This window comes from Lampetra planeri, chromosome 8 (assembly GCF_965212315.1).
Source record: "Lampetra planeri chromosome 8, kcLamPlan1.2.h2, whole genome shotgun sequence".
NCBI classification, from domain to species: Eukaryota; Metazoa; Chordata; class Hyperoartia; order Petromyzontiformes; family Petromyzontidae; genus Lampetra; species Lampetra planeri.
In genome coordinates, this window is record NC_136114.1 from 6,277,821 (window position 1) to 6,295,254 (window position 17,434).

General features: G+C 44.2%; 1 protein-coding gene across 4 annotated transcripts in view; it reads left to right on the forward strand.

Annotated features, from left to right (window-relative positions):
• Nucleotides 1-17,234, forward strand: part of LOC144720234 (phosphatidylinositol 4-phosphate 3-kinase C2 domain-containing subunit alpha-like) — a 71,640-nt gene extending 54,406 nt beyond the window's left edge. For 3 of the 4 annotated variants that reach the window (XM_078596787.1, XM_078596788.1, XM_078596791.1), the window contains 8 exons: nucleotides 974-1,083; nucleotides 2,176-2,383; nucleotides 3,219-3,343; nucleotides 3,475-3,592; nucleotides 4,765-4,840; nucleotides 5,196-5,308; nucleotides 11,337-11,462; nucleotides 11,967-17,234. In XM_078596787.1, the coding sequence (XP_078452913.1) occupies nucleotides 974-1,083; nucleotides 2,176-2,383; nucleotides 3,219-3,343; nucleotides 3,475-3,592; nucleotides 4,765-4,840; nucleotides 5,196-5,308; nucleotides 11,337-11,462; nucleotides 11,967-12,149 (1,059 nt within the window). In that variant the 3' untranslated portion in view covers nucleotides 12,150-17,234. The remainder of the gene's footprint in view (nucleotides 1-973; nucleotides 1,084-2,175; nucleotides 2,384-3,218; nucleotides 3,344-3,474; nucleotides 3,593-4,764; nucleotides 4,841-5,195; nucleotides 5,309-11,336; nucleotides 11,463-11,966) is intronic. The other variant, XM_078596789.1, reaches the window with a different exon arrangement.
• Nucleotides 17,235-17,434: the final 200 nt, after the last annotated feature.

Below are 17,434 nucleotides of genomic sequence, written 5' to 3' on the forward strand. Positions count from 1 at the left end.
GTTCTATGCACGCGTTATTGTGCTCACTCGGAAAAGTGTACACCGACATGGCCGCTCTTGTGCCTCTGACCAAATCACCCATCGTGCGCCCGACCTTGCCAGTTCTCGCTAAGCAGCAAGGCCATGCCTGGATGGTGCTTTGGGTTATTGACTACCATGCACAAGCAAAGGGGTTATCAGCGGTGACAGCCATGTGGTGGGCAGTAGCGGGCCATTTGCAGAAAAATCCATGATTCTCCCGTACTCTTGCCCTCCCCATCATCACCAAACCCTCGCTGCCAGCGCATGGGTAAAGTACAGTCAAATAACCCCCCACATGACCTGCACAGCGTGCGGAGGCCCTCTTCCAGCAGTGGATTAACTAGACACTGTATTCATGGCTAATATGCTCGGTCATTTTATGTGTTGTATGCTTTAGATGCGGCAGCATACATGTTTTAAGTCAAATTTTTAGTAATGAATATTAGCTTAAGTAAAAAAAAAGGCCTTTTTGCCTATCATTGAGAAGATGTACAGATTTTGATTGATTTCTACAGCAGCAACGTTTTATATTCACGTGTAAAATGCTTATATCAAACGTGTTTGAGATTTCATGGAAAGGGTTACTGGTGAGGATATGGACTGGGGAATTATCCACGCAATTATCCTGCATTTGCAGAGCCTAATCTGTACACCGTTCAGTGTTGACTTAGCTGATTCCATGCTCCAGTGCACTGTGCAGAGAATTTGATACTCGCTTAACATTGTCGTTTCAAAGTGGCTAAAAATTAATCTCTCTTGTGACATTGAGCATGAAGCCAATTTTGGTAAATTATTTCTAAATTGTACCACCTCTAACCCCTTCCTGCTTTCGAACATATTTGCTGTCGGTTGATTCTATGTTATCGTTTTACTGCCCGGTTAAACTGAAGCCCCACACAGCTCTAGCAGAATTGTACACCTCGTTTTTCATTACCTGTGGCTGTCTGGATAGATGATGTCATCGGGAATACCAGAACTTGCCGATGTTCAGGATTTGAAATACGTTTATGAAGCGCTGATGCCACAGGCTACAGACACGGAGGCGACAGCCCAGTTCACAAGGTAAGACAATGCATTGATGCTCTTGAAGAGCGCGTACCATTATGTTTTTACTCCGCACGCTCTGGTGAATGATTTCTATACGGCATAGCACCATCTGCTGATGTCTCTCTGCTGTTGCATATGCTTCTGCATTTCACAATGTATGTTGAATTTTCGTACCGTATGTACCAATCGTGGTAATTGGAGGTCCGTTTTTCGTGTTTTTTTTCCCGATTTTTTTAAAGCATAATGCAGCTTGGCATTTACCGCATGACCTTCGTTAACAATCCAGTTTTTCCAGCCACCCGATGCATTTCATGTCATTAATTTAGCTTCGAAAACCCTGCTACGTAATTAAACATGCTACTCTATTCCGATGTCATGACTTGTATTCTGCATATGAACGTATTTAACAAGTCTCAGTGCCCCTGTTAAATTAAAATTATCCAGGCCTTTATTTATTTTATAAATAATGAATCTCGGTTGGTGCTCTCATAAATGGAAATAGGACAATGATCATTTCAAAGCTATAATTCATGTCCGGGCGGAGTGAGCGCTGGTGGAGTGGACAATGCAATGCCCTGTGAACCCAGCGTCCTGGGTTTGACTTCCGTCCAGGGCTTAACATCAGAAGCGAACTGGTTTTGCCACCTCCCTTTCACCAACCTGCATTGACCAGCGTAGTGAAGTATGGTCGAATGAGAACTCCCCATGACCAACAGGGCACGGAGAGCCCTGCATCCAGCAGTGAATTCACAAAGGGATCTACATTAGTCACGTTAATAAATTATCGGAGGAGGTCAACGCAGACATGGAACGAGATCGCTTCTTGAAAAAGAGACTTGGCTTTGCGGGTTCTCACCTGGTGAACTAGCTAGTCAATACATCTATAGAAATAGCTTGATATTAACAAACTCATCACATTCGTTAATAACACTCGCCTCTAAGGGAACTATAGATAATGGCCAACATTTCTAGCAATGCCCCTTCTTCACGAGCACAGCAGTTGTTCTCTTGCTATGAAGAAGAGTTATTTTAGTTTTCAAACAGATTGTTGTGACGGCGAGGTGTGACGGGGCTGTTCGTTGGCCGGCGTGTGACTTTGGCTCTCAGGCTGATTGAGTCGAGCCTGGGCAGCATGGCCACCAAGGTGAACTTCTTCATCCACAACCTGGCGCAGCGCTTCTCGGGCCCGCAGACCTCCAACGAGGAGCCCACGCTCTCCTTCAACTCGAAGCAGCACAGCCTGCGCACGGACGGACGCATCTGCGAGGCGTCCGTCTACGCGTACCAGAAGCGCTACAACCCCGAGAAATACTACGTGCGTCCCACCGCGTCACGGTCACCGCGTCGCTAGCGACTCGGCACGGGCGCACGCACCTCACAGGAACGTTCAAGGTGTCAATGATATTCGGCCGCCGCGGTGGCGAGATGGCAACTACCTCGCCTGGTTTACAGGAGATTGTGGGTTCGATCCTGACCCTGACGCCTGTATATTTGGAGTTTGTATGTTTTTGCTGTGATCGCATGGATTTTTATTCGGGTCTTCCAGTTATTCCCCTCCATGTTGATAATCTAGATGCGTTTATTTAGAGTATTCATCGGCTATAAATTTCCACAGAAGCCTCTTCGTTGAGCTATCATTTGTGGCCAGGCCGCTTCTGAAAAATATCTATATAGCACAGTGGGCCTTACCTGGTAAACTAATTAAATAAATTGTATGACTTTATATAGTTTAGTTCATATTCGGTAGCATTGACCTGCGTACTCTATATTGTTTATATTTGAGAGTAAATTAAATCATCGTTTGGCTGAGAGGGCTTACTGCCAAGAGTAATCACCACGTGTTGAATTGAAAAGCCTGTTGTATTCATTAAAAAATTACGTTGGGTGACGCGAAATTTTCGCTGTTCAATAGAACGAATTGATAAGGATTTGCTATCACATGTAAGCGATTGCAGTTGGTCAGTTCATCATTTGTGGAAACCTACTGGACATCTGTGGAAAAAGAGATGAATAACTTGTCTAAAGATGTAGGCAGAAATGTTTTTGAATCCTTTAAGGAAATGTGAAATTTATATATATTATCGCATGCATGGGATGTCCTTGCTTAGACTTATTGCCTCATTCTAACGCTTCCACCAATCACGCTGCAGATTTACGTAGTGAAGGTGGTGCGGGAGGTCATGCCGGTTCCTACATTCATCCTGAGGACCTTTGCAGAGTTCCAGGAACTGCACAACAAGCTCTGCATGCTCTTCTCATCATTGCTGCTGCCCAGGTAGATAAACATCTGCAAACGGATTTCGTTCAAACGTAGACACAGGCTAATAGCAGCCTGGCATTTCCTCGGTTCTCATTGTCGTGTGACGATGTCGCGTACATGCGCAATTTTGCCTTCTGCTCCTTCAGCTTTCCAAATAAATTGATCTTGGGACGAACGCATGTCGAGGAGGTGGCTTCCCGAAGGAAAACGGACCTCCACAACTACCTGCAGGAACTCGTGCAGTGCAAAGCTGACATCACGGAGGTAGGCGCAGCACCACTGCTTCACTGGTAAACATCGCGGTGACCCACTCCCCATGTACCACCATCACTGCGGTGTGTATGGGTTGCGTCGATGTCTTCCAATCCTGCCATGTCCTTCGCACCGGCCTCCTCGCCCTCTGTACTCAAGCTGAAGTTAAACGGTGCAAGTTCGATTCGGTGATGTTGCCTAAAACGGTGTTCTCGTCGATTATTTTTTACTCCGTTTCACATTGGCTGCGAAACGGAGTAAATATGGTACTTCGTTGCTTTATTAACGCAGAGGGATAAGAAAATTTTACACAATCATATTTTTGAATGTATTGTGCTGAATAACAGGCACTGTGATTGTTGGCTGGATGGCAGTGGTAAATCAAGCGTGACTAAATATTTTGTATTCGTATAAACAACTGGCTGTTGGAAAAGAACATAAAATTTGGCTCTATTTACAATGGTCACTAACACACTCGCCTTGGTCATTTTCGTCGTCGGTGCTTTGTTTTTCCTTTCTTTGCCTTTCTGAAATGCCTCGTTCTCAACTTCGCCTTGATCCCCTCTTTCGGGTTCCCTGGGCGAGGGCCTGGGGTCATGAAACCCACGCCTCTACTCTGCTCTGTAGCGACATGGGCCGTGACTTAGCGTAATGGTTCAGCAGTGTGCGACTGCATTGCAAAACAGAAGCCGCCAATGTGTAGCGTTTGTCATGGAAACGTCGTGCAGCATTTTAAAGAATCCCCGCAAATATGCGCGCAGGGATGTTTCACCGATTAACTTCAGCTTTTAGAATCTACCCATATCCTGCCTTATGTGATCTAGTCGGTAAATCTACTGCTGGAACCTTTAGCCTGTCTGAATAACGTGTTCCCCTATCTGTGTGTGCATGTTAATGTGTAATAGAATTGTCGCGTGTGTGGAATGCATTACCGTTCAATTAGTGCTTTTTATGCCTCCCTATTTTATTGTTTAAAAAGGTGACCCATTAACAACAACTGCGGCTTTTGAAATGATAAGCCACAGTACAAGCTCTTTTATCAAAGTTACATTTCATGCAGAAATGTAAAATTAAAAAGCACGATGACGTACTAATTTAAATTTTTGTGACGAGTACACCTAATGTGTTGTTTGCGCGTGTGTATGTTGTGTTTGTGCGTGTGTATGCGTGTGCTTGTTACGTAGTGCGACCTCCTGTACACTTTTTTCCATCCGATCCTGAGAGACGAGAAGGTCAAGGAAGAGGTGACCAGACTAAATGGTGAGATGTAAATCCTCATTAATGATGCAATAGTTACTCAAACACAATCTTAAAAAAAAAATGTGTAAAACTACATTTGTTCACTGCCATTGAATTTCACAATGCAGCATTTCTTTTGTACGCCATTGTACAAAACTATATTTGATCGTGTCATACCACTCATTCCACACTGTGCATACATAACATCGTTAAAGTACAACGTTGCCAATTTTAAAAGCGAAGCAATTTTAAATACCGGGCTGCGAATGCAGCGTTCGATTTGACGCGTCGCACGCGATGCCACTCCGAGCTGGCGGGGTGTTGCGCCGTGCAGAGGGTTGACACATTGCCCCCCCCCCCCCCCCCCTGTTCCCAGCAGAGCCATTCCCTCAAACGCTGACGGCGGAGAAAGTGGGGGGCAAGGTGAAGCTCTCCGTGTCCTACCGCAATGCCGCGCTCTTCATCATGGTCATGCACATTAAAGACCTGGTCAGTGCAGAACCTCCCAACGTCGCCTCTGCAGCTTGTTCAGCTCGCTATTTTTTATTTTTCTCCATCCTTCACGCGCGTCTATGCTGTGCCCCCTTGTCTCGTAGCGTCCACTCTGTGGCTTGTATCTCGTGCCACCGTATTCTTCCATCTCGCCCTCGGGACTCCCGTCTCCTTCTGCACCTGCATCTCCATAGCCCTTCTGGCTGCATCTTCTTTGCCCTCTTCTCAACATCTCCATGGACCATTTTTGTGTTCAGTTTGTTGTCCTTCCGCCGCACCCCCGATAAGGACGGTTGGCTACGTACGGTGCAAAAGAGGTTCACCATAGGGTGGTACATACAACACAAACGCACAAACCGTCAAAGTGTAACTGTTTTCACCTTGTAGTGCACTTCAAACAAAACCTAATTTTCCCCATGTCTTACTGTCAGTGGAAAAAAGATCTAAGGCAGTGATTTTTAACCATGCACCCCTTCTTTGGTTCTCAATCGTAAAAAAGTATGTTAATAAATACGTAGGTTTGAAACAAATTATTTGCATTTATGTGCCCATGCTTAATTTGTGTTTTCATGAATTCCCTTCAGGCCATGTTTCGCACCCCCAGAAAGGGCATCTCGCACCCCTAGGGGGTGTGTGCACCCCAGGGTGAGAACCACCGGTATAGAACCACCGGTCTAGAGGATGGTTAATGAACAAAATGGATCAACTTCATGTAAGAATGTCTGGAACTGGAAATGAAACACCCTTGGAAGTGGATAGGCAATCGCTAGAGAGACGCACAGTTTGGGAGCTGGCTATCAGTAGGTGTGCTGCAGCAGCGAGATGTTAACTCCCCCACCTGGTGTACAGGAGGTCGTGGGATCAATCCCGACCCGGATGCCTGCTGTACATTTCAAGTTTGCATGTTCTCTCCCCGTTGTCACGTGGATTTTTCTCTGGGTCCTCCGGTTTTTCCCTCCGCATTTAGAAACATGCGTCTCGAGTATTTGGCCTCTATACATTTCCACATGATAAGCCACTCCCTTGAGCTTTTATTTGTGGCCAGGAAACTTCTGAAAATGAGCTACTTTATACAACTCAGTGGGCCTTACCTGGTTAAATCAAAATTAGTTTCGTTTTTGGGTGTGGCCGAGGCACGTAGGCAAATGGACTTCCTGCGATGTTAACGAGGCATGGCCAGGGAATGAGCGCATGTTGACAGAATTCTGACTTTCGACTATATTTGATGGTGTCTTCGACATGGGTGATATGCGCACAAAGTGAACACGCTCAATGGATTGGTTATATATAATAATAAATATAATAACAGTTTACAACGGCATTACATTGTAATGCTCGGATTACTTGCGTAGCATGTCGGTAAAAGAGGTTCCAGCACAGCTGAAAATTAAACCATTCCTGCGTGACTCAGAACAAAGTGGAATCAGTAGTAAAACCAGGATCAACTTATTAAACACATCCAGACAGCAAGTTGGTTTCACGCTTGCCCCACTTAACATTACTACAATATAAAATACAAAACAATAACATGTCATCTTGATTTGAAGCTTTCGTGACTGCAGGAATCCATACTCTTTTGTTCTCGCGGTAAATTCACGTTGGTAGAAAAATAAAATATAAAATAACTTTGGTGAGGCACTGCCTGGCCAACACTTACTTCATCTGGAATGGTACATTCTACAAATAAAATCAAGGTACCCCTATGGGTTCTCCCTTATCACCGGTGGTAGCGAATGTTTTCATGGAGAAATTTGAAACAGATGCCATCCTGACATCCACCCTACGTCCTTCCCTGTGGAAGAGATACGTAGATGACACTTTCGTCATCTGGCCACATGGCCAGCCAGCACTGAACCAATTTTTCAACCACATCAATTCCATACACCCATCTATCAAATTCACCATGGAAGTGGAAAATGATGGCAAGCTACCATTCCTGAATGTTTTGATTGAGAAGAGGCTTGTTGGGACATTCCGTCTACAGGAAAGCCACCCACACAGATTCCTATCTAAAGCCTGACTCCCACCACCATCCGGCCCAGAAGAACTCCCTCATCAAAACACTGCATCTCCCACCAGCGCCACCTAGCCAGTGAACTGGAGCATGTACACCAAGCCCTCAAGATGAATTGATACTCAGACCGCACAATCTGTTTCCCCAACCATGGGGAGACAACCATCTGAGGACCCAATCAAAACCATCACCTTGCCATACATAGCAGGTGTTACCAAAAAGATTTCCAAAATCTTAAACACAAGATCCAGGTCCGATTCATTACAGTACACAAAATCTGTGATTTGATCCCATCTGTGAAGGATGTCATTCCTGACATGCAATACCCTGGTGTCTACAAACTAAGTTGTGTCTGCGGCATCAGTTACATTGGGGAAACGAAACGACATGTCTCGGACCGTGTTCCCGAACACGAGGCAGATTTGAAACACGGCAGAACCAATACCTCTGCCGTGGCTGATCATTGGTATAACGCAGTGAGCTCGCACGATATTGTTTTTTCTGGGACCAAGGTACTCTGCAAACCTTCGGGCTACCATCAAAGATTTGTCCATGAAGCTATCCAGATATATAAACACAGACAATTTCAACCGAGAAGATGGGTATAAGCTGAGCAATCATTGGAAGGACGTCATTAACCAAGCAAAGTCGTCACTTGCTGTGGTGCTTCCATTCTTCCCTGCCGTCTGGCTGTTATCTCCGACTCTCTGAGTTGCATTGCCCTGTTAGGTGCCTCTGCATTAACGGGCTGGGTTCTCAATAACATGGCCACCTCTGCTCCCTTAGCCTCGATGTATCGATGGTTCTGGCTGTGTGATGGGCTGTGTGTCTCACTGGCGCGACCACCGTTGTGGTTGTTCTCTTGCGTGGACGCGCTTGCTTCTCACAGCGCATTTGGCAGCGCCGCAGCTTGTCTTACACATGGACATTACATTAACTTGCTAATCCCCCTAATCTCTCTGCCTAATTCTCATCAACATAGTGCTAATCTCCCATGAACACTGCTGTTGTGCGCATATGCGGGGACGGTGCTCTTGTGCGGGGACGGAAGCTCATTTTATGCTAATCTCTCTCCCTCATCTTTCTCTCCCTAATCTCCCCCATTAACACACCTGACGTGCTTGCGTTCGGGGATGTAATTCCTTTCCAGCTCAGACCCCGCCTGCTTGCCCTTCGCCACATATATAACCTTGTCGTAACAGCTCTCTCGATGGTTCAGCAGTTACACTGCTGGATAATTTTTTTCCGCCTGAGGACGACCGCTTGTGTTGCGATCGAAACGTTGTGATATATTATTATTATTATTATTATATTTTTCTACCCACGTGACTTTACCGAAAGAAACAAAGAGTACAATAACATTTATTTTACATTCTGGGTGTGGAATTTATGTATGTTGAACTTCTTTGACACCGTACGTAGCCAACCTCACTGAGGTGATAATTTTTACCATGACTACAATAACCTAAACCATTCTTCTGTGTATTGCAAAAATCAAGCTGTGATCTGGTTTGAGCAATGTTGAATATGATCTCTATTTTGGAAAAAAAAACTAATTTCAATAACACTGCATGAATATAATTTTGTGAATAAATAATGAGCACGTTATATTGTGTGATGAAGGAAGGCCATTGCCCACTATGTCACCTTGTATATGCTTCTCCCTTCATGGCCACAGTGTTATTGACAAATGTGTTGGTGATTTGTGCTTGTGTGCCACCACTGCCAAATGCAGTAGAGTCGCCAAATAGTTTTGTTTGGAAGCTCATGCTAACCACTGTGTTTTCTGGAACATTGCACAAAAACTGTACCATGCATTTTTAACGCCCGCCCCCTTACCACAATGCCATCTAATCGAAGCTATTTATGATGTAAATGAATTTCCATTTGTTCCCAAAAGGCAGTGCGGTAAATTGCAATGGCACGTAACCGAACTCAGTATGAGTGTGCACACCAAGGACACAATGCGCCGACCTTGCCCGAACGAACGAGTTGGGTCAAGGGATTTATGAACACTGACGGCTGTCTGCTGATTTTGATGCATGACACAAGTGTTGCCTGCGTTGCAAAGTAAAAGACATTTCACTGTTTAATATGATGGTGCATAATTACCTAATTAAATACGCTTTCAGACTAAAACTTCAAATGAAATAAATTACATTCGGATATTTTTATCGCTTTTGATAAGCTATGAATAATAACAGTGGTTATGACTCACGTTTAATTATATGATAAGCACTTTAAAACGCGTGACTTATTGGACAGCGTATTTTAAGGTTCAAATGTAAAGGATGCTTTCGAGACAATTAACCTCCTTTAAAGTGTATTAATACTGGTAGGAACGAAGTGGACCAGACCACCAATAGATTATATCGTCCGTCCGTCCGTCCGTGTATCAACATCGACCCCTACTGCAAACACTTGGCAGGACCCTACAAAAACCTTTTGAGTCAGTGGGGCTTTCCTGGCTTAACAAGTGTAATAATACATTATGTTTATATTCTTTGGTTATTCGTTCCTACCAGCCCACCCCGCAGGGTCCTGTTATGTATTGATATATTGAGGTTGAGCTGCAGTGCATCATACGATGTAACTTTTATTACTGCCTATTGCGATAAGTTTTTTAATGAAAATAATTTTTCTGTGCTTTCTTGAAATTCACATTTGTAATTATCTAGCAAAGCGATTGTCACTGATTGCTTGTCTGGCCTCGTCAAGGGTACCCATGGCTGTGGCGTTCTCAGTTTTATAACGAATCATTAATAATTACAGTAAGATGTAATACTGCACTTATTCAGTCAGTGAAGACAGTTGCACCAAATGTATTTCAGCCCAAAAATTCCCCATACCATTTTTACATTAATATGGAAAATGATTGCAATGTCATCGCTATAAAATTACAACTAAATATGGCACAATGAAAGTGTTACTTTTACATTCACGATTTGAGTTTAATTTTTTACCCAATTAAAAAAAATACATTCTCTGAGAAATCTGTCCTGCTTAAATGTCACTCTCCATGTTTGTTTCTAGAAACTATCCTAACAAGTGACCGTCCTTCATGAAGACTGTTCTATTCTTTATAGTGGATTTCTAATTATGGTTGCTGCCAACGAAACTCTGAATTTACATTCTGGAAGCAAAATCGGCTCTATTAAAGTCACACTCGCTCAACTGTCCCATGAAATGTTAATTCATCTCAAGGGTCACAACTTGCCTCCCGTGTGCCCTCTTGCCATTTAAGTTTAATAATCCTATAAATGTGATATGAATACAGTTCACACAGAGCAAAGTTAGAAAGTAAAAATTTTTTTTGTAAATGTTGTGGTTTCACGCTTCAACACACCTTTTTTACTGATTGGCCGTGTGGTGTGGTGGAGGGTTAAGACACATTTATAAATAACGCGATCTAAACCCAAAAACGTTGATTATGAATTAGAAAGTTAAGTCGGACATATTTTTCAGGATCCAGTGACTTCCTTGTTTTATTTATTTGTGTGCGTTTCTGTGGTTTCTTCTCACTAAAAGTACTGGCCCCAATGATCGATGGCTACACTGGGATTTCTGTGTATGCATGCAGTGTTGATAATATGGCTACAGACTCACACATTAATTTAAAGAAAAAAAGCTAGATTGTCAACCCCTCTGGCCGGGTGTTGCTGTGATACGATTGCTCAACTCTCAATCAAAGATGCAATTTCGAATTCTAGTTTGGTGCCAACTCGATAAACATGGAAATGGAAATGAAAAAATTCAGCCCCATCATATTGTTGCGGTTGATAAAATCAGCTCAGTTGAGTTTATTTTCAATGACCCTGTGGGAATTCTGCTAAAGGTCATCCATCCATAGGGAGAGACTTGCCCCCACCATGCGAATGTGAAATGTCGACTACTGGCTCGGGGTTGCCAACAGAGATGAGCATCGCAACCATGGTTGTTTGGGCAGCAAGAGCACTTTGACTCGACGGAGATGCTCATCCCGTTGGTGCGTGTCCATGTAATCTACTCCAGGTGTTCACTGATGGAGCCGATCCGGACCCGTACGTGAAGACCTACCTGCTTCCCGACCCAAACAGAGTCACCAAGAGGAAGACCAAGATCGCCCGCAAGACACTCAACCCCACCTACAACGAAATGGTAAGGGTGCACAAGCAGAGAAGCATTCGGATGACTCGCACTCTTCGCACAGGTATGCCGTCTTGTATGAGCTGTATTTTTAGCAAAATTATTCGGGACAGATTTAGCTTTTCCCCATTGTGCATTTAAGGGTAAATAATGTCACCTGTAACTTTTGCTGTTTTGTTTTCGAGATGTATCTCTCGTTTGTACTCCCAGCATCATGTGAAGTTGCTGAATTTTGATGCTCAGTATTTTTCTTACAAACTGCTTTTTGAGCGTTTCCTTATGCCAAACCTTTGAGTACCTTAGATCAGGCGTATTTCTGGCAGAGTGGAAAAAAAAGAGGTTGCGAGGTACGGTAGCATTTGCGACATTGGCCACGATCACCCTTCGATCGTCACGTGTCACAGTTCACACTCTGTAGACAGCCACTGATCTAAGCGCACCTCAAAGGTGATGATCGTGAGTTGGCGTAGTATCATCCAACGACTCAGCTGCTGGCCCCGTGCCCCGTTCCCCCAGCTCGTGTACAACTGCTTCAGCAAGGAGGCTCTGAAGCAGCGGCGACTGCAGCTGAGCGTGTGGAGCGCCGAGGCCCTGCGCGAGAACATCTTCCTGGGCGGCCTCAGCTTGTCCCTGCGGGAGCTGGACTTGGACCACGAGACCGTGGGCTGGTTCCCCCTGCAGGGCTCGCTGGGAGAGTAGCCGGCCTGGGATCCGCCCGACCAACCTCCCGCTCCGAGAACAGTTGCGCGCACTGGAGGGGTTTCGCTTGAAGTCGGCGAGTTGAGCGCAGGAGCAAGCGCCCACTCGCCCGCACTGAGGCCGGTTTGCCTGGCCGCTTTGCTCATTCCAGCGGCGGCGGCAGTAGCAGCAGCAGCAGCAGCAGCAACTCTGTGGTGCTAAATTTCTGAACGCGAAAATAACAATAACCGAGTCTGCTGAGGCAGTGCCTGCACAGGCTGAGCCCGCGTAGCTCGCAGATGTAATGCGTTGTGACCCCGTGGTCGCTGGCTTAAATGTTATAGTTGTATGGATGGGGGCAGCGGCTGATGGCATCGAGCATCAATTGGCAAGCCGACGGGAGTGGGAGGGACGCGACTGAAGACGATGCCGAGCAGGGCGAAGGACTGACTGTGGAAACACCGACAGTTCTGACGTGTCATCTCAGTCACACACTGCTTAAGCCATTTACCAGCCATAACTCCCCTCCAATAACCTTGCTCCTAAGTGGGAGTACAAGGTTGGTTCGCACTTGCCAGTGTTAGTGCATTCCACTATTTTCTTTATCTGCAAGCACAGCCGAGTGCCTTCTTGCTCCAAACAATGTAAATGACTCGTGGATATTCGCATGTGAAAACCTCCAAGCAACCATCCGCTGCATGAAATACCATTGCAGTCACTGACAATACATACGTCTTGTCGATAATATTAACAGGCGCCGCAAGCCACCGAATGGGTTCAGTCAGATACCGCCTCTTGGGGGTTTAAATCCAGATTTCTGTTGTCAGTAGGAAGCTGGCAGTCCTCAACATGCACATTGATGTTTCTGCTTGAGGTGACCCTGCCGACAACTTCTAGAACTGCCCAGCGTATGGCCACTGGTCATTTCCGTGGACACCACCTCGTACAATAATTAAAGTAAGTAATAGTTTTGTGCAACTGCACACTGCGGTGAGATAATATAAAAGCACGAATGGGGTTGCACGTTTGAGAATGTTGACACTGCTGTTGTGTCTACATGATGATTTAAGCGGAGCAAAACCATGCTCGTGCAGTTTTAATGAGCAACATTGACGGCAATATTGGAGTTGTGGTAGCTGACTTGGAGAAAGGTGGCTTCTGCTTGCTTCCCAGCTGTTGAGGTCAACAGATCCTCGGTAATGGCTTTGAATACCTTGCAATGTCAGTTCTTTGATGTCGTAGCTCGCCGTTCTAGTAACATAAATACATAATGCACTAAGCAAATAACAAGCCACGACATTTTCCTAACCTTTCAGTCGGGGCAAGAATGGACATGAAAATTATTATTTAAAAGGCACTTGCAGTTGACCTTTTAACAATACAATTATACCAGACAAATTGGAGTTATTCCATTGTCTGCTATTTTTTGCAATGCTGCTAAACAACCTGCAGCTATATAAAAAAAAAACAATGTCGTGTAAATGCAAATTCATGAAGTTTCCCTGTTTTTTTCTGGACAAAAGTGGTGCACGTCGTTATTTGTGAGCGCCCATGAATAAAGAAACAGACGGTGATGTTGAGAACGAGGCGGTGATATTGAGAACGAGGCCGTGACGATGCCGCGATGGTTACTTGTCAGATGGACGATGCAGCTTATTCTGAAGGACAACAATGGAGTAACTATGGCCTTGAAATTTCCATTACTGTGAGGGCTTGAAGGGGGGGAGACCAAATGAGAGCCAATACCCGCACCGGTATCTGATCCCGTGCGGGTGTGAAACACACCCACGCGACGCAAGCCGAGGCAAATGCGCCCGCCCTCGTCGGCGAATTGCTGCGACTCGTGTGGACACGGCTCCAGCCGACGACTACTGGGGGACAAACAGATGAGGCATTATGGGCCACTTGTGGGAAGGCTTTAACCGGACGGGATTGTGCGCGTTTGTTTGGATCGATGTCACGTGCCTTTTGGGGGGGGTGACTTGCCGCGTGCCAGCAAGGCGCGCAACGGAGGAAGGCAGCAATGCCAGGCATTATTGTTGAATGTAACACTCCACGAGTTTACACCGCGCTGGAGCGTGCGAGGTGAAGTGTGTGAATTGTTGTTCACTCGTTCACTTCAGACACCAGCCTGTGGCAACTTGCTAATCGCACATCGCTCGATGAGAAACTGTTGAATGGTTCGTCTGAACGAGAGAGGCGCGAGTGAAAAGGTTAATGCGCGCACACAAACGCAATGTGTTTTTTGCGCTCTTGGAGAGTGCACGCTTATCCGTAACCAAAATTTGTACGAGTTCATTGAGAGCATGCAGACACCGTGCCTGGAGGTATCTGAACGTTGACATCACGTCCAATAGTCGGTCACGTGAAAGGGAATTGTTCATGGTGCGTTCGAGTTCGTGAAGTAGTTCTTGTTCTGCAGCTGCAGGAAATCCGCTCGCGCGTTTCGGATGAGATAATATGAACGTACGGTCAGTGCATTGAACTGCGATTCGGAGGGGTGAGGGTGTGTGTAACCTGTCGGGGGTGGTGTTGTTCACAGCCTTGTGTGCACGCACACGCGTATGGGCCCTCATTCTCACGTTTCTGGTATCTGCACTAATTACCTATGTGTTTCCCACCCCCACTGGTTTATCCGACATACATACTTCCACTCCCCCCCCCTCCCTTTATATTGTGTACAGCGCCTTGGAATGCAGTTGCATTGATATTCTGCAAGTTCAAATGATAATAAATACGTACAAATCTGTACCGATAATTAGTTTGAGATTTCGAAAATGGTTAAAACGACTGAATTTGATGGACCAATAACTTTGTGTAATGCATACACTGCTTTATGCACCAAATTGCTCACAAAGAAAGCTAAGCAATATTTAAATTATCTTGGGAATCTGTGTGTGTCTTTGCTTATAAAACACCAAGGCATACATTCACGTGAAGAGCAGTTGCAGTGAACTGCAGGCACCTTAATTCATGCTTCACCGTTACGCGACGCATGTCAGCTCTGCTTTTCTTCGCTTAGTTCTGTGATGTCTTGAGTGCCAAATAAATTGAGAAGGTCACAACATGAACAATATAAGTGTTAGTTAAGGGAATTTGTGAAAATCTGAAATCTCGCTCGTTTGTTTGATTTGTTGCAGTATTTTGTTATGTTAATACGTTTTAGCACTAACCGTTTAATATTTTCGCGTATTTGTCCAACACAAGCATCAGATCCTATGTTATTTTAACACAAGCACACTCCATGACTGGGCAGTTGCAAGAACAGCAATTGAGTTACCCGATCACGAATCACGACTAACCAATGTTTGACTTTTTTATGTACTTCTTAGATGTCTCATTAATTCTGATTTAAAACTACTTTTGTCAGTTCATTTACCTATCAATTGTGTTAATTATTATGAATGTGCAAATTCACTGCTCCCGAACATGGCCCTCTATCACGTCTAGTGGATGAATAGGCCTCATTATATTTGATCAATGGTTATTTCGTCTCTGATGAGGTTTTATGTCCCTTTGATTTAGCCTAATCAAACAACGCTGTACCATTAAGGCAGTAGTGCCACTGACCTTTCATTCCTACAGTTAAGTCAAACACTTGGGGCACCAGTAAAACAAATGTTGAAATATTTTTCAAATGTTGAAGAAATAACATGTTGCCAGTACTTGTGTAAAGAACACTTTCTATTTCCATCAAATGATGGGTTACAACCTTTCCCGTGTGTTCATGCTGGTTTATGTGTGTGTATATAAAAAGTAAAACATCCATGCAGACTTTATTAAGGTCGTGCTTTCTCCGCCGCTAACTTGAAAGCGGTTGTTGTTGTATACACGCTTACACTGTGAAAATCGTGTGAATAGACTGCCGGTGGATTGTTAGGATTCATGAAAAATCGTGTTTTAAGAGTTGCAAGCGTTGTGCACTCCTGGGAGGACATCGGTAGGGCAGGGAGATAGGTGAACCTGGGACAACGTAATGGTGTGTGCACAAGTTAAGACGCTGTAAATACGTGGACTTGAAGGAGACGTTCGCTTTAAAGATGTTAAAACTGAGACTATAAATACAGAGCAGTGTTCATCGTTTGTGCATCTTTTTTTTTACTTAAACAAAATTACGAGATTAATGCATCGTGTACGGTTTAAAACTCAATTTATGAAATGAAAACTGATAACATACTTATTTTATTTGTGTTTTGTCCACATGGGTTATGTTCAGTATCTTAAAAATGCAGTACTGTATTCAAGTTTTCTGGATTTGAAGGTTGCTTAAGGGGTCGTTTTGGCTAAATGGTTAATATTAGAATGTTGTAATTTTCTCGTACATTTAAATTCCCTTTCTGTGATTGAACACTGCTGTTGTCGCTATCTTTGCTTATAAATGAGATCAGAATGGAAGGTTTTGGCAGCACTGCACCCTGCTTTCGTGATAAAAACACATCCTTACAGCCCTCGTGTGTTACAGGCAGTAGATTATGAAAGTGAAACTATTTTCAATGCTATCCTAAATACGGTATTACTGGGACTTAACATGTTTTATTTTACAATGTTTAATATCAATAGAGCATATATACAGTAACGTATCAAAGCCATTGTTGTTATAAAACATTCAAACATAGATGGAGACGTGTCCTGAATGTGGATTTTCATTCGCACTGGGTGGCATTAAAGATGCAACATCATCATGCCCCTTCTTTAAAAAAAAGGTAAAGTTGTTTGTTTAAGCCCACCTTTTTCTCTTTTGCATGAATTGTGTCTGTGTGCAATCTTATTTACACGCTTTTCTCAAAGTAAGACATGGGAAAGACTGGTGGCACCTTCTTCCGTGTCGCATCCAATCACAAGCGACAGCGGTCAAACGACTCCACGCCGTTCGGTTGAAGATAAAGATCGCTTCACTTGCACCAGTTCACCAATTTTATACTTGTTCATGTCAGATGTCAGCTTTCTGGTGGAGTTTAGCCCCAAGAAAATGTTTTCATTGCTTTGTACTTTGCTGTAAACCAGTATGCCTTATGTCGGATCTTTTGAGAGTCTACGAACTCGGAAAATAATTTACGTAAAATTGTATTTGTTTAAAAAAAATGTAATACATTTCTGTGACTAAAATGTGTGTCCATTGTACACATGATTGGTGGAAATGTATGAATCCTCTGTTTTGAAGCTTAAAAACACTGTTTTTCTGCCAGAAATGTACTACACTACAAAAATCCCCCATATAGCCTGTACAGACTGTTGGGGCAAGTGCTGTTAGCAATCGCCTATAAAATCTGGCAAGGCACAAGCTGGGGTGGGTGGCCAGCACCATG